General features: G+C 38.7%; 1 protein-coding gene across 1 annotated transcript; it reads right to left on the bottom strand.

Moving 5' to 3' along the window:
- Positions 10,343–19,581, bottom strand: LOC102188293 (C-type lectin domain family 2 member F-like). Its single transcript, XM_005680859.1, has 5 exons — positions 19,265–19,581; positions 18,672–18,764; positions 15,209–15,396; positions 14,350–14,456; positions 10,343–10,496 (listed from the first exon to the last, which is right to left on the bottom strand). Exons 1-5 carry the CDS (start codon positions 19,356–19,358, stop codon positions 10,382–10,384), a joined length of 597 nt encoding a protein of 198 aa, XP_005680916.1. The 5' UTR covers positions 19,359–19,581; the 3' UTR covers positions 10,343–10,381.

Below are 20,378 nucleotides of genomic sequence, written 5' to 3'. Positions count from 1 at the left end.
CTATTTCTATTTTCCATAATATTAAGGTGGTGATGAGGAAACAACAGAAGCTGCTAGATGCTTAATGATTCTTGAAGTCAACCAGAGTTAAGATTAGTCATTTAGAAACATCTTCATTCACTTTAGCCAGACATTAGCTATTTCTACCCATTCTTGGGCTGTGCCAGTTGAATCGGGGGGAAAATATCTTGATTACAGGACGGGGCAAAACTGTAGTAAACAACCTCTTTCATTTCTGTAAAAGCACATTTAAAAAATCTTTTGTATTGGAGTATAATACACATGCCACAAAATTTAACTCTGAATATCTTTATATACACACAAGCTTATGTATGCCCACTCTTGCAGACATAAAGCTCTGCACATTCTCCCAAGCCTTCTGCTACTTTGCAGTAGTACTTTCACCCATACCTCACTTCTTTTAGCAATTTTCCTCCTTAAGTAAGGCAGTTAGCATTTTGAGGCTGTCTTGTACTTGATTTTTATTTCTCTTTTATTCTCATTCATTCTATGCAACTCAACTGTCATGTGTATCCAATTGTCATGCCTGTCGATAACATAGTTCCAGAATAATAATGGCAAAGGTGGTAATTAATCCAGATCAATAGGAGGAAACCAAGATCCTTGTATACACCACTTATAAAAAAAAACACTTATAAAGATAAAATCTTATAAAGATAAAATTCTATCTTATAAAGATAGAATTAAAACAACTGATGATCAAAATAGGCTCTTGGAATCCAAATAAACTGGCACTACTGGTTTAAATCAAATATAAATGTAGACAAACTTGTTAGTTCAGAAAAGAAATCAGAAAATTGACTCATCCACAGGCAAGGGACATCATGAAATTAGTGAAAACTTTTTGTTCTCTAGCAAGAAAAACATCTTGAGTGGAGCACATAAAAAGTAGTATTTATCTTGTATAGCACTTCATGCTATTTTTGAAGTGGTCTCTCATTTCTCATTTTTATAGAAAACCTATACACCAATCATTGATAATAATTATAAACAGATATTAAGCCTGTATAAATTCAAACACATTTATTATTTGTGTGACTTTGAGCAAGTTACGTAAATGCTCTTGCTCAGTTGTCCATTTTGTAAAATTGAGAGGAAAATTGTACTAATCTTGTAAAAATGATACAATGATCAGATGAGACATTATAGGGGCAATGCTCAGAATGTTCATGCCTGGCATTTATGTCAAACATATTTCTCTCTATCTCTCTTATCTATCTGTACACATATATTCTGGTATATTTTGTGTTACTTTGGAATCTGCTTATGAATCTCAGCATTTATGTGAGCTAAAATAAAGCTATTCTTTGTGAATAATTTTATGTATGAAGCTATATTATGTTTAAAGAATGTTACATCTTTATGTCCTTCATTAGATCACTGATTCACTTTCATTGCTAGTCAGCATTACTCTCTGGGTTTTAATGTATTGAAATACATGCAATTATGACAACCAAAATCTGTGCATACCTTTTGTTTGCTGTGTAGAGCCAGCACTCTGTTCATTTCTGTGGAATTGAGAAGCTTATATACAAGGACCAATGACCATCCCCTAAGTTTTGCTCGATCTTGCTAGAAGCTTGGGTACCTTCATTGTGGTTGGTCCATGTCTGGTGAATTTTTGGAAGGAGCCACTTATGGAATTGGATCGACCTGATTCTAATTTTGGGTTTACAATTGCTTTTTTTTTTTTCTTTTGACTTCTGGAAAGTTACATGAACTCTTTTCATTGGGTGTTCTTTCACTGCTCCTGTAGAAAAACATGTCTTTCCCAATTTAAACTCATGACTTCACCAAAGTACACTGGCGGCACAATGGGCATATAAGCCTGTGGTAACACTAAAAGATGATGCTGTGAAGTGTTGCACTCAATATGCCAGTAAACTTGGAAAACTCAACAGTGGCCACAGGACTGGAAAGGGTCGGTTTTCATTCCAATCCCAAAGAAAGGAAATGCCAAAGAATGCTCAAACTACCACACAGTTGCACTCATCTCACACACTAGTAAAGAGATGCTTAAAATTCTCCTAGCAGGCTTCAGCAATATGTGAACCATGAACTTCCAGATGTTCAAACTGATTTCAGAAAAAGTATAGGAACCAGAGATCAAATTGCCAACATCCACTGGATCATCAAAAAAGCAAGAAAAGTCTAAAAAAACATCTATTTCTGTTTTATGCACTGTGTCAAAGCCTTTGACTGTGTGGATCACAATAAACTGTGGAAAATTCTGAAAGAACTGGGAATACCAGACCACCTGACCTGCCTCTTGAGAAAGCTGTATGCAGGTCAGGAAGCAACAAGGCTGTATATTGTCACCCTGCTTATTTAACTTATATGCAGAGTACATCATGAGAAACGCTGAGCTGGAAGAAGCACAAGCTGGAATCAAGATTGCCGGAAGAAATATCAATAACCTCAGATATGCAAATGACACCACCCTTATGGCAGAAAATGAAGAACTAAAGAGCCTCTTGATAAAGGTGAAAAAGAAGAGTGAAAAAGTTGGCTTAAAGCTCAACATTCGGATAACCAAGATCATGGCATCTGATCCCATCAGTTCAGTTCAGTTCAGTTCAGTTGCTCAGTTGTGTCCGACTCTTTGCAACCCCATGAATCGCAGCACGCCAGGCCTCCCTGTCCATCACCAACTCCCAGAATTCACTCAGACTCACATCCAACAAGTCAGTGATGCCATCCAGCCATCCCATCCTCTGTCATCCCCTTCTCCTCCTGCCCCTAATCCCTCCCAGCATCAGAGTCTTTTCCAATGAGTCAACTCTTCGCATGAGGTGGCCAAAGGACTGGAGTTTCAGCATTAGCATCATTCCTTCCAAAGAAATCCCAGGGCTGATCTCCTTTAAGATGGACTGGTTGGATCTCCTTGCAGTCCAAGAGACTCAAGAGTCTTCTCCAACACCACAGTTCAAAAGCATCAATTCTTCAGTGCTCAGCCTTCTTCACAGTCCAACTCTCACATCCATACATGACTACTGGAAAAACCATAGCCTTGACTAGACAGACCTTAGTTGGCAAAGTAATGTCTCTGCTTTTGAATATGCTATCTAGGTTGCTCATAACTTTTCTTCCAAGGAGTAAGCGTCTTTTAATCTCATGGCTGCAATCACCATCTGGTCCCATCACTTCATGGCAAATAGATGGGGAAATAGCAGAAACATTGGCTGACTCTATTTTTCTGAGCTCCAAAATCACTGCAGATGATGATTGCAGCCATGAAATTAAAAGACACTTACTCCTTGGAAGGAAAGTTATGACCAACCTGGACAGCATATTAAACAACAGAGACATTACTTTGTCAACAAAAGTCCATCTAGTCAAGGCTCTGGTTTTTCCAGTAGTCATGTATGGATGTTAGAGTTCAAATATAAAGAAAGCTGAGCGCTGAAGAATTGATGTTTTTGAACTGTGGCATTGGAGAGTCCCTTGGACTGTAAGGAGATCCAACCAGTCCATCTTGAAGGAGATAAGGCCTGGGTGTTCATTGGAAGGACTGATGCTGAAGCTGAAACTTCAATACTTTGGCCACCTGATGCAAAGAGCTGACTCATTTGAAAAGACCCTGATGCTGGGAAAGATTGAGGGCAGGAGGAGAAGGGGACAACAGAGGATGAGATAGTTGGATTGCATCACAGACTCAATGGACATGGGTTTGGGTGGACTCCAGGAGTTGGTGATGGACAGGGAGGCCTGCAGTGCTTGGTTCATGGGGTCACAAAGAGTCGGACACGACTGAGCAACTTTACTGAATTCCCCTTATGTGTCCCTCACAGTCTTACTTACATGGCAACAGGGACAGGTTTCCTGGAAGACAATTTTTTCATGAATGGGGGTGGAGGGCTGGGATTGGTTTCGAGATGATTCAAGAACATTACATGTATTGTGTACTTTTATGCCTATTGTTACTACATCAGCTCCACTTCACATCACAGGGCATTAGATCCTGGTGGTTGAGCACTTGTATTAAAGCACCCCACATTTTGTCTTGCAATCACCAATGTTGTTTTCCTTAAACCTGACAGAGGCAACAAAATACTCATATGTATCAATACTACTAGGGCCTGGTAACTTGTCAGAATGCTGTGATTACCTGGTCATACTTTAAAAATACAAATTATATTACCCACTTCAGTTTCTGGGGTGACATTAAACTAGTGACTACTTTTCCACCTGGGGACTATGGTCATGGGATATCCAGAAACAAAGATGGTGAGGCTGTTTTCTACATTACAGATTCTCAGTGAGCATTGATTCCACACCTAAATCCAAGCTTCTTTAGAGCTACATTATTTTTCTTCAATATTTCACACATGTAGTTTTCTTTATCTTCTATCTGCTAGAGAATTTAAATATATTTAGAAGGCAATGGCACCCTACTCCAGTGCTCTTGCCTGGAAAATTCCATGGACAGAGGAGCCTGGTGGGCTGCAGTCCATTGGGTCGCAAAGAGTCGGACATGACTGAGCAACTTCCCTTTCACTTTTCACTTTCACACATTGGAGAAGGAAATGGCAACCCACTCCAGTATTCTTGCCTGGAGAATCCCAGGGACAGGGAAGCCTGGTGGGCTGCCGTCTATGGGGTCGCACAGAGTCGGATACAACTGAAGTGACTTAGCAGCAGCAGCAGCAGCAGCAACAGCAGCAGCAGCCTATTTTGGGGTCTTCTGGTTGACCTTGAGGGTTTCTGCTTTGTACTTTATTATTAGTGAATAATCCCATGCCATACTCTCTGGGTTGGCTTATGTTGGAATGGCAACTTCCAACCTTTCACAATACAAAATGCACCAACAGAAAGACTGCTGTTTACTTATAAGGTATCTAAAAGACTGATGTTTTGTTTTGCCTTCAATCAGTTCTAATGAGGTGGATGAAACTGGAGCCGATTATACAGAGTGAAGTAAGCCAGAAAGAAAAACACCAATACAGTATACTAACACATATATATGGAATTTAGAAAAATGGAAATGATAACCTTGTATGTGAGAAGCAAAAGAGACACAGATGCATAGAACAGTCTTTTGGACTCTGTGGGAGAGGGAGAGGGTGGGATGATTTGGGAGAACGGCATTGAAACGTGTATAATATCATATAAGAAGTGAATCGTCAGTCTAGGTTCGATGCAGGACACAGGTTGCTTGGGGCTGGTGCACTGGGATGACCCAGAGAGATGATATGGAGAGAGAGGTGGGAGGGGGGTTCAGGATTGGGAACTCATGTACACCCGTGGCGGATTCATGTTGATGTATGGCAAAACCAATACAGTATTGTAAAGTAAAATAAAGTAAAAAAAATTTTTTTTTCAAAATATTTGTTAATGAAATAAAAGGTGTTTAAAATAAATCTTCTTACTAAGAAATAAAAGGATGAAGTTATATTACTGTTTGTGGTTTTTCTGGTGGTTCCAAAAGAAACTATCAAAAATATACTTATATTATTTTTTATAGATACTATCTTTTAAATTTCTTACTGATAACTGAGGATTATCAATAAAAATCCTGAGGAAAATAGCAGCCCTACTTCTTCTTATTTGATTCTTATCTAAACACACACACACACATACTTTTGTATGTGTGTGTATTCAGTGGTCACTTGTAAAATTTAAATAGCACATTTAATGTCTATTTTTTGTTCTCTCTGAGAAGTATATCTTGAGTTTCTGTTTAATCAAAGAAAATGTGAGAAATCACTCCTATGCTGTTTTTACATATTTTTCAATTATGTGGTTCTGAAGTTATTTTTGTCCAGATAGGAGGATAGAGCATAGAGCTTGAATTATAAATGTGCATATTTAAACATAGGATATGTGAACCTCAGTTTGTTCTCTGGCCTCAGACTTAGTAAATGTCAGAGGAAGATATATATACTCAGATGTCATACACACACACACACACACACACACACACACACACACACACACATGAGATTCCCTGGTGGTTCAGACAATAAAGAATCTGCCTGCAGTGCGGGAGACCTGGATTAAATCCCTGGATCAGGAAGGTCCCCTGAAGAAAGGAATGGCAACCGACTCTAGTATTCTTGCCTGGAAAATCCCATGGACAGAGGAGCCTGGCAGGCTATAGTCCATGGGGTTCAAAGAGTTGGACACAATGAGAGATTAACACACACACATAAATTTATACACATATGTTCACATACAGGTGTTTATATTTTTGTACAAATATTAACATATAATGTATATTATTCTGCACCTTCTTTTTTAACAATAAATCTTAAAAGATTTTCATATAACTCCTTTTTAAGAATTATATGAATATAAGGTATTCTGTATGGGTAAAACAAATCTAGTTTGCTCCTTTAGATACTATGGTTGTTTCTCAGTCTTCTAAGTACAAATCCATTTACATTTATCTTTAGATACATCTTCAAGTGTATCCAGAGGACTAAATCTTGTAAGTGGAGTCAAAGACTATGCATGGAAATTGTGATGGATCTGGCTACATTGCTTTCCAAAGAGATTATACCAATTTATATTTCCACCAAAAATGTGACATCATCTAATAAAATTTAATAAAATGTGTTGAACTGGACATTTCAGAGGTGGTTCATGTGTAGATTACAAGTTGGTTTCCTCTTTTCAAATATTCCGTGGGGTCCTGGTCCCTTCCTATTTCCTCTTCTTTTTCTGCCTTTCTTTTGTCCAACCCAGTTGTGTGAGGACTTTTTCTTGTCTTTTTAGGTGTCCAAATTCCTCTAATAGTGTTCAACAGTTGCTCTTCGAAAATTACTCCATTTATAAATGTACTGCTTTAAATATACATATTTGGCTGCATGTGGGGTCCAGTTTCCTGACCAGGTACTGAACCTGGACCCACTGAATTGGGAGTGCAAAGTCTTAGTCACTGGACTACCAGGGTAGTCCCTGTAGTTCTACTCTTGATGCATTTGTGGGGAGAGGCAAACTCCACACTCTACTAATCCACCACCTTGACTCTTGTCTTCTCAGATAAATATTTAAATGAAGATGAGAATGATTGAATATTTCATCAGTGAACTTTAAAAAAAAGTATGTCTACTAGAAAAGGAAGAATTGGGGAACCCCAGAGTTAGTAGAAGGAAAGAAATCTTAAAAATAGGGCAGAAATAAATGCAAAAGAAACAAAAGAGACCATAGCAAAAATCAACAAAGCCAAAAGCTGGTTCTTCGAAAGGATAAATAAAATTGACAAACCATTAGCCAGACTCATCAAGAAGCAAAGAGAGAAAAATCAAATCAATAAAATTAGAAATGAAAATGGAGAGATTACAACAGACAAAACAGAAATACAAAGGATCATAAGAGACCACTATCAGCAGTTATATGCCAATAAAATAGACAACGTGGAAGAAATGGACAAATTCTTAGAAAAGTACAATTTTCCAAAACTGAACCAGGAAGAAATAGAAAATCTTAACAGACCCATCACAAGCACAGAAATTGAAACTGTAATCAGAAATCTTCCAGCAAACAAAAGCCCAGGTCCAGAAGGCTTCACAGCTGAATTCTACCAAAAATTTTGAGAAGAGCTAACACCTATCCTCCTCAAACTCTTCCAGAAAATTGCAGAGGAAGGTAAACTTCCAAACTCATTCTATGAGGCCACCATCACCCTAATACAAAACCTGACAAATATACTACAAAAAAAGAAAACTACAGGCCAATATCACTGATGAACATAGATGCAAAAATCCTCAACAAAATTCTAGCAATCAGAATCCAACAACACATTAAAAAGATCATACACCATGACCAAGTGGGCTTTATCCCAGGGATGCAAGGATTCTTCAATATCCACAAATCAATCAATGTAATTCACCACATTAACAAATTGAAAAATAAAAGCCATATGATTATCTCAATAGATGCAGAGAAAGCCTTTGACAAAATTCAACATCCATTTATGATAAAAACTCTCCAGAAAGCAGGAATAGAAGGAACATACCTCAACGTAATCAAAGCTATATATGACAAACCCACAGCAAACATTATCCTCAATGGTGAAAAATTGAAAGCATTTCCCCTAAAGTCAGGAACAAGACAAGGGTGCCCACTTTCACCGCTACTATTCAACATAGTTTTGGAAGTTTTGGCCACAGCAATCAGAGCAGAAAAAGAAATAAAAGGAATCCAAATTGGAAAAGAAGAAGTAAAACTCTCACTGTTTGCAGATGACATGATCCTCTACATAGAAAACCCTAAAGACTCCACAAGAAAATTACTAGAGCTAATCAATGAATATAGTAAAGTTGCAGGATATAAAATCAACACACAGAAATCCCTTGCATTCCTATACAGTAATAATGAGAAAGTAGAAAAAGAAATTAAGGAAACAATTCCATTCACCATTGCAACGAAAAGAATAAAATACTTAGGAATACATCTACCTAAAGAAACTAAAGACCTATACATAGAAAACTATAAAACACTGGTGAAAGAAATCAAAGAGGACACTAATAGATGGAGAAATATACCATGTTCATGGATTGGAAGAATCAATATAGTGAAAATGAGTATACTACCCAAAGCAATTTACAAATTCAACGCAATCCCTATTAAGCTACCAGGATACTTTTCACAGAACTAGAACAAATAATTTCAAGATTTGTATGGAAATACAAAAAACCTTGAATAGCCAAAGCAACCTTGAGAAAGAAGAATGGAACTGGAGGAATCAACTTGCCTGACTTCAGGCTCTACTACAAAGCCACAGTCATCAAAACAGTATGGTACTGGCACAAAGACAGAAATATAGATAAATGGAACAAAATAGAAAGCCCAGAGATAAATCCACACACATATGGACAGCTTATCTTTGACAAAGGAGGCAAGAATATACAATGGAGTAAAGACAATCTCTTTAACAAGTGGTGCTGGGAAACCTGGTCAACCACTTGTAAAAGAATGAAACTAGATCACTTTCTAACACCATACACAAAAATAAACTCAAAATGGATTAAAGATCTAAATGTAAGATCAGAAACTATAAAACTCCTAGAGGAGAATATAGGCAAAACACTCTCCGACATAAATCACAGCAGGATCCTGTGTGATCCACCTCCCAGAATACTGGAAATAAAAGCAAAAATAAACAAATGGGATCTAATTAAAATTAAAAGCTTCTGCACAACAAAGGAAACTATAAGCAAGGTGAAAAGACAGCCTTCTGAATGAGAGAAAATAATAGCAAATGAAGCAACTGACAAACAACTAATCTCAAAAGTATACAAGCAACATATGCAGCTCAATTCCAGAAAAACAAACGACCCAATCAAAAAATGGGCCAAAGAACTAAATAGACATTTCTCCAAAGAAGACATACGGATGGCTAACAAACACATGAAAAGATGCTCAACATCACTCATTATTAGAGAAATGCAAATCAAAACCACAATGAGGTACCACTTCACACCAGTCAGAATGGCTGCGATCCAAAAATCTGCAAGCAATAAATGCTGGAGAGGGTGTGGAGAAAAGGGAACCCTCCTACACTGTTGGTGGGAATGCAAACTAGTACAGCCACTTTGGAGAACAGTGTGGAGATTCCTTAAAAAATTGCAAATAGAAATGCCTTATGACCCAGCAATCCCACTTCTGGGCATACACACCGAGGAAACCAGAATTGAAAGAGACACATGTACCCCAATGTTCATCGCAGCACTGTTTATAATAGCCAGGACATGGAAACAACCTAGATGTCCATCAGCAGATGAATGGATAAGAAAGCTGTGGTACATATACACAATGGAGTATTACTCAGCCGTTAAAAAGAATACATTTTAATCAGTTCTAATGAGATGGATGAAACTGGAGCCGATTATACAGAGTGAAGTAAGCCAGAAAGAAAAACACCAATACAGTATACTAACACATATATATGGAATTTAGAAAGATGGCAATGACGACCCTGTATGCAAGACAGCAAAAAAGACACAGATGTGTATAACGGACTTTTAGACTCAGAGGGAGAGGGAGAGGGTGGGATGATTTGGGAGAATGGCATTGAAACATGTATACTATCATGTAAGAATCGAATCGCCAGTCTATGTCCGACGCAGAATACAGCATGCTTGGGGCTGGTGCACGGTGATGACCCAAAGAGATGTTATGGGGAGGGAGGTGGGAGGGGGGTTCATGTTTGGGAACGCATGTACACCCGTGGTTGATTCATGTCAATGTATGGCAAAACCAATACAGTATTGTAAATTAAAATAAAGGAAAAAAATTGTTATAAAAAAAAAGTATGTCTGATGGAAAAGAAAATGCAACAACATGAATTTATAAAGTATAAAAAGATAAGTTTTTCTTTAATCACTTTATTTTCTGTATGGGAAAAACTCTTTATCTAAGGACAAAACCCTTTTCTGCTGCATGTGTACTTTCTTGCATCACTACAATTGCCACTGCTTATGCCCTTCTGAAACATGCAGGCACATTCTCCACTTCCGTCAATACTGAACCTAGAACAAAACAAAAAGATGTACTCTTCATTGACTGAACTTCATGAGAAACAGTAAAGCATAACCTAAAATATGCAGTTCAAACTCTGGTGACTATGTTTCAACACGTGGGATGTGGAAGGAATAGAGGAAGTGAAATAAGCCACATTTCTTTTCTTATCCAATTGTTACCTCCAAACTTTACCTGTGATAGTGAGAAGAAAGGGTTATGAGGGTTCAGTTCAGTTCAGTCGCTCAGTCGTGTCTGACTCTTTGTGACCCCATGAATCACAGCATGCCAGGCATCCCTGTCCATCACCAACTTCCAGAGTTCACTCAAACTCATGTCCATCAAGTTGGTGATGCCATCCAGCCATCTTATCATCTGTCGTCCCCTTTTCCTCCTGCCCCCAATCCCTCCCAGCATCAGAGTCTTTTCCAATGAGTCAACTCTTCGCATGAGGTGGCCAAAGGACTGGAGTTTCACCTTTAGCATCATTCTTACCAAAGAACACCCAGAACTGATCTCCGTCAGAATGGACTGGTTGGATCTCCCTGCAGTCCAAGGGACTCTCAAGAGTCTTCTCCAATACCACAGTTCAAAAGCATCAATTCTTCGGTGCTCAGCTTTCTTCACAGTCCAACTCTCACATCCATACATGACTACTGGAAAAACCATAGCCTTGACTAGATGGACCTTTGTTGGCAAAGTAATGTCTCTGCTTTTGAATATGCTATCTAGGTTGGTCATAACTTTTCTTCCAAGGAGTAAGAGTCTTTTAATTTCATGGCTGCAATCACCATCTGCAGTGATTTTGGAGCCCAGAAAAATAAACTCTGACCCTGTTTCCACCATTCCCCCATCTATTTGCCATGAAATGCTGGGACCAGATGCCATGATCTTAGTTTTCTGAATGTTGAACTTTAAGCCAACTTTTTCACTCTCCTCTTTCACTTTCATCAAGAGTCTTTTTAGTTCCTCTTCACTTTCTGCCATAAGGGTGGTGTCATCTGCATATCTGAGGTTATTGATATTTCTCCCGGCAATCTTGATTCCAGCTTGTTATGAGGGTAGTCAACACTATAACAAAGGTCCATCTAGTCAAGGTCATGGTTTTTCCAGTTGTCATGTATGGATGTGAGAGTTGGACTATAAAGAAAGCTAAGCGTCAAAGAATTGATGCTTTTGACTGTGGTGTTGGAGAAGACTCTTGAAAGTCCCTTGGACTGCAAGGAGATCCAACCAGTCCATCCTAAAGGAGATCAGTCCTGGGTGTTCATTGGAAGGACTGATGTTGAAGCTCAGACTCCAATAGTTTGGCCACCTCATGCGAAGAGCTGACTCATTTGAAAAGACTCTGATGCTGGGAAAGATTGAGGGCAGGAGGAGAAGGGGATGACAGAGGATGAGATGGTTGGATGGCATCACCAACTCGATGGACACGGGTTTGGGTGGACTCTGGGAGTTGGTGATGGACAGGGAGGCCTGGCGTGCTGCAGTTCATGGGGTTGCAAAGAGTCAAACACAATTGAGTGACTGAACAGAACTGAACTGAAACACTATAAATTATTTCATAAAGGATGGAATTCTTCCTTTTATACTTCAGAATTGTGCATTTTCAGTCACCAAGTCATGGTCTCTTTGTAATTCCATGGACTGTAGGCCTGCCAGGCTACCCTGTCCATGGATTTTCCAGGCAGGAATACTGGGGTGGGTTTTCATTTCCTTCTCCAAGGGATCTTCCCTATCGAGGGATCGACCCCATGTCTACTGTGTTTCCTGCACTGGTAAGTGGATTCTTTACCACTGAGCTACTTGAGAAGCAATATACTTCAGAATAAAAATGATCAAATAAATTTCTTTTGCCATTTAAAGATTATATAAAGGGAGACATTATAACTGACATTAAATTGACCACCCTTCACTTGTTAAAAAAAAAATTGGACAATCTTAAGGCTGAAATAGATGTTCATTCATCTACTCTTTCAACTACTGTCATGGTTAAGTGGGTATTTCTTGCTGGATAGGTTATGACACACATAAATAATTATAAATAAAATATCTTGAAAGGGTTTACTAAATACCTATTTTGGGTCATATATAAAGAAAGGAAATTGAGAGTTCAAAATAGAATGGAGAGTTATGATGATTCCTGGTATATAATTTCTGTTAATTAAAATGCTTTCAGCAATTGGGGAGTTACTTTGTGACACTGGTGTCACTTCCTAACTTCTAGTGTAACTTGAAATTTTTATCTGCCTGTTTCCGTAATGTATGTGGTTTCTTTTCTTATGCATTCTTTGGTGTTGAGAGCTCAATAATTGTCATAGGCTGAATTATGTACCCCCTTCTTCAAATTTATATATTGAGGATCTCACTGCTCATAGCTCAGAATGCAATTATCTTAGGAGATTAAGTGTTTTAAAATGTTGGTTAAGTTAAAAAGGGGTCTTTACAGGGGGCCCTACTCCAGTATGGCTGATCTCATAAGAAGAAATCTGGGCACAGATAGGCAAGTGCACAGGGAAGAAGACCATGCGAAGACACAGAGGAGAAGATGGCTCAGGAGAGAGGCCTCAGAAGAAATCAACCCTGCCAAACCTTTATCTGAGACTTCTAGTCTCCACAACTATTATTTAAGCCACCACGTCTGTGGTATTTATTACAGTAGCCTTAGCAAACTATTGCACCAATTTTAACCAACTTAGTTTTACTTCTCTCTCATCTTTTTTTCAAAGTGGAGCTATATATAATATACGATATCTTCTCTCAAGAAAATTCCATAATTGTTAAGTTTGGTAGTCAGAAAGTTTATGTTATACTTTGTCATATATTTTTCAAAGTTGAAAACATAATGATTGGCTATATTATTGGGCTCAAATCATTGCATGTGTATTTTCACCCCAAATTGGATATAAACACAGTGATGACAGAAATGTCTCTAAATTTAGCAACTCCTGTTTCTCTGTTATGTCATACACATTCTATCATGTCTAGCACCAAATGCCACTGGATTGAGACAGCATCTGTCTTTAATAGGTGCTCAGTAAATTGTAGCTAGTGCCCCCTGTCTATGGGGAAATCAGTATCCTTCCAATTCCTTTCTCCTCCATGAAGTTGGAGAAAATCTTAAATATTTCAAGAACAGAAGCCTACAGGTACAATCAGTTCTTCAAGCTTAGGAACACAGAGAAAGTCTAGATTTTCAATGGTCAATGGAAGCAAACATTTTGCCTTTATCACTTAATTTTCTTCCATTTCAGGCCACCAGTGGGTGTAGTAAGTGTAGGTTTGAGTAATCTTTCTAAGATTCCCATGTCAATGAGAATTCAAAGCAATAGTAAACAAACAAACCAAAGGCAAAGCCCTGAGAATAAGACAAGGTTCTTACACGCTGGATTTTCATTTCATCTAGAATAAAAGAAATTTTTTGTGGCTCACAAGTGATATAGTCCATCTCAATGTGTAGAAATAAATATTGGTATCTGACCTTCACTCAAGACCATATATTTGTCTGAAGCTTCTCTTTGGCATTTAATTTGTTGAGGGTCCTTTTTGGGAGATGGTGTGGAGGAAAATATGGAGGTGGCTAATCATAGATTTCTGCTTCCCTGGTGACTCAGCAGTAAAGAATCTGTCTGTAATGCAGGAAATCCAGGTTTGATCCCTGGGTTGGAAAGATCCCCTGGAGAAGGAAATGGTGACCCCCTCCAATATTCTTGCCTGGGAAATCCCATGGGCAGAGGAGCCTGGCAGACTGCATTGGGGTTGCAAAAGAGTCAGGCACAACTAAACAAACAAGAACAATTATAGATTCAGAGTTCTTACCATCCTTAACACATTTATGAACAAATACATGCTATTAATGCTTACCAGTTGCTGAATACATCTCCATTTGTCCATATCCAGAGTTTGCTTTTGCTGTCCATTTTCAGTCCAATCCAATAGCAAGAGGGTCCCAGATAGGGCATCAGAGATTCCTTTCACAAAATACAGAGTGCTCTCCTAGTTTTCTCATTCTTATTCCCTCCAATGCTATGGTCATTTTGAGCCCACTACCCTCTTGCTAGAGTTATTTGCAACAGCCTAATAACATACACTCTGCTTTTATATTTGTAATTCATGGGCACATTACATTTAAAAGAAAATGACTGTTTTAAAACTTAAGTCAAATTATGTCATACTCTTTATTTTTCATTTTCTGCAATATCTCCTAATTCTAGTTTAAAAAAGCCTACAAGACCTAGATGATCCCTATCCCTCACTCACATTCTCATGTTGGGTACATTGACCGGCTGCTTCTTTTCTGTTCATTGAATTTTCCAGGCAAGTCTTATCTTAAGATTCATATTCTCACTATTTCCTTTTCTGGGAAGTTTGTCTCCCAGATATTCCCTTGACCAACTAACTCCCCTATGTACATTAAATTTTCCTCAAGTGTTATCAGTGAGTTGATTATCTTACTTGCAGTTTACCCACTGAAAACACTCATAAAATCCTCTCAACTTACAATTTTTTGCATAAAAGTTACTAACTTGCAACATACTATATAATTTATGTTTATTATGATTATTTTTTATTCCTTGTCTCTTCCTATGTGATTTAACCTCTATAAAGACAAAGATCTTTGACTGTCTCATTGACTGATCTATCACACCCTTGAAGTATACCTGTTACAGAGTAGCTACTCAGTAAATTAAATGGAATATATACTGTGAAGGAGACATCTAACCACTTCATTCTTGGAGTTGAATATGGCCAGAGATCCAGAGTGAGCCGTGCATTTTGTCTGGCCATCCATCCAAGTTTTTTCACGTTCAGATTGAAAGAAGCAATTATTATTGATTTGGTTCCAGCTTTGTGGGCATATAATTGCATCCTCAGAGCATGTCTTGTTGTTGAAGATCACTGGATTTTTAGCTAAAATTAACACAGTAATTGAGGGGGGAAAATGAAGAAAGTGTAAGAAAATAAAAGATTTTCATCTTCACTGTAAAAGATTCTCATATGTTTCAGACTGAGAAAATATGTTATTTTCATGTTCAATTGAAATGATTTAACTGATATAATTCAGGAAAGTTAAAGGTCAAGAACAGAGCATAAAACAAATCATCACTGAAGAATGCAGATCTATGCATACTTTAAAATGGTAATAATAAACAAACTTTTAGAAACTCAATCTTCTTTAGACATCTTTCCTCCCATTTTTTTTTTCATACTACTGGTATTTTCTTTATTTACCAGTTTTCTTCCCTGTAATTTACTGTGATGGCTGGGACATATCTCATGATAAATAAGGTATTTCTCCCTGTTGTTAATCCCAGAGACTTGGCTCCCTATTGCTGAATTAATTGAGACTAGATTGTCTTTCAAAAACAGCACCTCTCATTAAAATTGTTCCTTTACCCTTAAACTCAAAACAATGGAGAGGAAAAAATGTTGAAATCTTACTAACATCCACTTTTTACTCTCCAACTTACTGGCACTAGGTAGATAAAATTACTCATGAAAGTGAAACAACCTTCAGAGAAACTAGGTTTAATAAAAAGGGCACCTCTAACCCCAGCTGAAAGAAATGACTGGCTCACACTCAATACTCTGAATTTGAAGACCCTCAAACTGTGTAATAAACCAGTAGTGTGGGACTATACATATGAGTCCTGGTATAAAAGTCAAGTGGAAAAACTCAGGTCACCAATATTAATTTCAAAATGATTTTAAAATGTCAAGTTCAAATAAACATCTTGTTCAAAAATCAAGTATTTGGCTCAGAACTTGGGTCACCAGAAAGCCATGTTTTCTGATTCACTCACTAATTTGTTCATTCATTCAACAATTATCATTTGAGCTTCCACCATGTGACAGATAAACTTTTGTAGCTTTAGAAGTACAACTCTATAAATAAGATACAAAAATCCTTCTCCTTAATGGGACTTACATGTCTAGTAAACTATACTGCTGCTGCTACTGCTGCTAAGTCACTTCAGTCATGTCCTACTCTGTGCAACCCAATAGACAGCAGCCCACCAGGCTCCCCTGTCCCTGGGATTCTCCAGGCAAGAATACTGGAGTGGGTTGCCATTTCCTTCTCCAATGCATGAAAGTGAAAAGTGAAAGTGAAGTCGTTCAGTCGTGTCTGACCCTCAGCGACCCCATGCACTGCAGCCTTTCAGGCTCCTCCATCCATGGGATTTTCCAGGCAGGAGTACTGGAGTGGGGTGCCATTGCCTTCTCCGAGTAAGCTATACTAGTTTGTCATAAAATGCATTAAAGTAAAGGGGAAATTAAAAGACACTTGCTCCTTGGAAGAAAAGTTATGACCAACCTAGACAGCATATTAAAAAGCAGAGATATTACTTTGCCAGCAAAGTTCTGTCTAGTCAAAGCTATAGTTTTTCCAGTGGTCACATATGGATGTGAGTTGGGCCATAAAGAAGGCTGAGCACCGAAGAATTGATGCTTTTGAACTGTGGTGTTGGAGAAGACTCTTGAGAGTCCCTTGGATTGCAAGGAGCTCCAACCAGTCAATCCTAAAGGAATCAGTCCTGAATATTCATTGGAAGGACTGATGCTGAAGCTGAAGCTCCAATATTTTGGCCACCTGATGCGAAGAACGGACTCCTTGAAAAAGACCCTGATGCTGGGGAAGATTGAAGGTGGGAAGAGAAGGGGACGACAGAAGATGAGACAGTTGGATGGCATCACTGACTCGATGGACACAATTTGAGTAAGCTCTAGGAGTTGGTGATGGACAGAGAGGCCTGGTATGCTGCAGTCCATGGGGTCATAAGGAGTCAGATATGACTGAGCGACTGAACTGAACTAAACTGTAAGATTGCAAGCAAATACATAGACTTGACAGTGAAGATGTGGAAAAACTCCCTAAAGGTTTGGAGAGAAAGGATAAAGTATAAAATAATCATCTATGGAAGTAAGAGAATTAATGCACTCAGTTCAGTTCAGTAGCTCAGTTGTGTCTGACTCTTTGCTACCCCATGAATTGCAGCACGCCAGGTCTCCCTGTCCATCACCAACTCCCGGAGTTCACTCAAACTCATGTCCATCGAGTCGGTGATGCCATCCAGCCATCTCATCCTCTGTCATCCCCTTGTCCTCCTTCCCCCAATCCCTCCCAGCATTAGGGTCTTTTCCAATGAGTCAACTCTTCGCATGAGGTGGCCAAAGTACTGGAGTTTCAGCTTCAGCATTAGTCCTTCCAATGAACACCCAGGACTGATCTCCTTTAGGATGCACTAGGGGAATGTAATATAATTGCTAGACCCCAACCCATTTATTTTTAACTATCCTAATTGCACCTGGTATGATTCCCTGATGCTTATGTTTTTTTTCTCCTCAAAGGCAAGCTCACTGATAAATGCCTACTTGATCTCCTGATTCAGCACAAACACTCCTCCCATCACAAAGTCTCACTTGACTACTAGCGAAGTGAAGTGAAAATCACTCAGTAGTGTCTGACTCTTTGCAACCCCGTGGACTATAGAGTCAATGGAATTCTCTAGGCCAGAATATTGGAGTGGGTAGTCTATCCCTTCTCCAGCAGATCTTCCTGACTCAGGAATTGAACTGGGGTCTCCTGCATTGCAGGAGGATTCTTTACCAACTGAGCTATCAGGGAAGCCCAACTCTGCTTCAAACTGAATGTGCTTCTACTTAGTAGTTATTTTATCATGGCTCAGGCAGTAAAGAATCTGCCTGCCAATGCAGGAGAACCAGGTTCGATCCCTGGGTCAGGAAGATCCCCTGGAGAAGGAAATGGCAACCCACTCCAGTATTCTTCCCTAGAAAATCCCATGGATAGAGGAACCTGGGCGGCTACAGTCCATAGGGTTGTAAGAGTCAGATACGACAGAGCAACTGACACTTTTTTCTTATCATCTTTACATGCTTTTTTCTTCAGTTAATAATGAATTCCTTCCAGGGCAGAAAAATCTACTTTTTTTTTTTTTTCATTTTGGTATCATCATATGCCTGAAGTTCAAGAGATATTTATTAAAAGAATGTTCATTCTAGAAGACAAAGCAGAGTAAATAATTTTGAAGAAAAACTAGATGGCTCTGGTAGGGAGAATATTTTCTGAGTCCATTTGTTCAGTGAAGGGGAAGGAAAAGCTAGTCACTGGTATAACCAAATCAGTATTACAATCAATATATTTTTAGCAGCAATTGCTTACTCACATTTTTGAGGAAATCCTAACACTGCCCAAAGAAGAAAGGCGATACCTCCACAAATCATACTTGACATGATTAGCATTTTCTTTGTTACTATACCTGTGGAAAACATGTCACTGTTTATCTTGTAAAGAAAAGCGAACAAGTAAAGAAACAAAAGGCCCAAATAAGTTTTCCCCTCTATCGTCTCTACATGCTATAGCTCACAACCCAGTAATTAACACTTAGGAAAATGAGGAAAGGCACAAATATCTAATTTGCAGCAGCAGTAGTCTCAAAAGTGCTTTGGCTCTACTTTTTGGTGTCATTTCTGAGAATTATGTTACTCAATCTTCTATCTGGACTCCAGACAAGAAAAACAAGTTTCTCCTGGTGCTTTTTAATGAAATACTGCCTCTTCCAAGAGATGGGGGTTAATCTGGTGGAGAAGGGTAGATCCACAATTTCTCTGACGTCTTTGCTTTCTTTGTAAAGAAGATTGTTTCTACTTAAGGGTCAGATTACATATGATATAAACCAAAATTCTGAGGATGCAAGGTGGGATCAAGAAAGGATGCTCAGTTCCTGTATCCGAGGACAACTTCTGTCTTCCCTCTTACCTGGCCTTTTGATCCTCTGCTCCACAACCTTCCTATTCTCAATCCTTTCACTCTCCATCTCAGACGCTCTTGGAGTAGGCTCTTTGACAGTCATAGCGGGTGGAATAATCCTGGGGATGAACTGATAATTATATCTGATCCTCACTGCAGGAAAGCAAGAAGCCAGTTTTCTCTGGGAAGCGGGCGGAAGAAAGATTCAGCTGGAAACAATGCAGAAATCTAGCATCCTCCACTCAGTCTCGGGACTGGACTTCAGGCAGATGCCCCCTTGGCTAGCGCATATCATGTGTCCTTTTCTTTTATGTTTTCATGAACCTGGGTAGTAACGGCTGTCAGGCAATTACCAACCGCTACCCTAGCTGCAGGGGCGGTGGATCAGCAGCCTGGGATTGGCTGGAGCACAGTGACAACTCTGAGAATTTCACATCTGATTGGCTCCTTACCTCTCACCGGGTAACTACTCAAGGCAGAGCCAGGAAAAGCCACTGTGATCCAGTTTTGGCTTCTTTATATAGTCCCCCAAAAATCTCAAATCTGAGACAATTTTACATGGTGGGCTTACAGTCCATGGGGTCATAAAGAATCGGACAGGACTGAAGTGACACGCATACACGCACTTCAGAAGGAGTGTTTAAAAGTTTCACATACAAAGAAGAAAAGGTTAAAACATGAGGTTTGTAATGAATATTGCAAATAGATACAATGACAGATATGTGGCTGGAGGGGTGGTCAGGAAACAGCTTTCTTCCGTTTAAAATAAAATTTTCTGCCTATACAAATTTGCCTTCATTTTTCTAGCTGACCCTTTCCAATGCAATTATGTGCAGACTGACCAGATTTAGCAAATTAAAACCTAGATTTTCCACTTGAATTTGAATTTCAGGTCAACAATACATATTAAAATAAATAGAAATATTGCATAAGGTATACTTACTTGAAAAACATATTATTTTTAAGCTAAATTTACAATTTAACTGAATAAGATATTCAGGTATCTTATTCAGTTAATTCAAAATACAAGATGTATTTTACCTGACAACTCTACTTAGATCACAACATTTTTTAAATCTTTTAAATTGTTAGGTGTTCCAGGGCTTGGTTGGGGGTTTTCCTC

Source organism: Capra hircus, chromosome 5 (genome assembly GCF_001704415.2).
Source record: "Capra hircus breed San Clemente chromosome 5, ASM170441v1, whole genome shotgun sequence".
NCBI lineage: Eukaryota > Metazoa > Chordata > Mammalia > Artiodactyla > Bovidae > Capra > Capra hircus.
The sequence above is the reverse complement of the archived record's forward strand: the minus strand, read 5'-3'. Positions and strand labels throughout refer to the sequence as shown.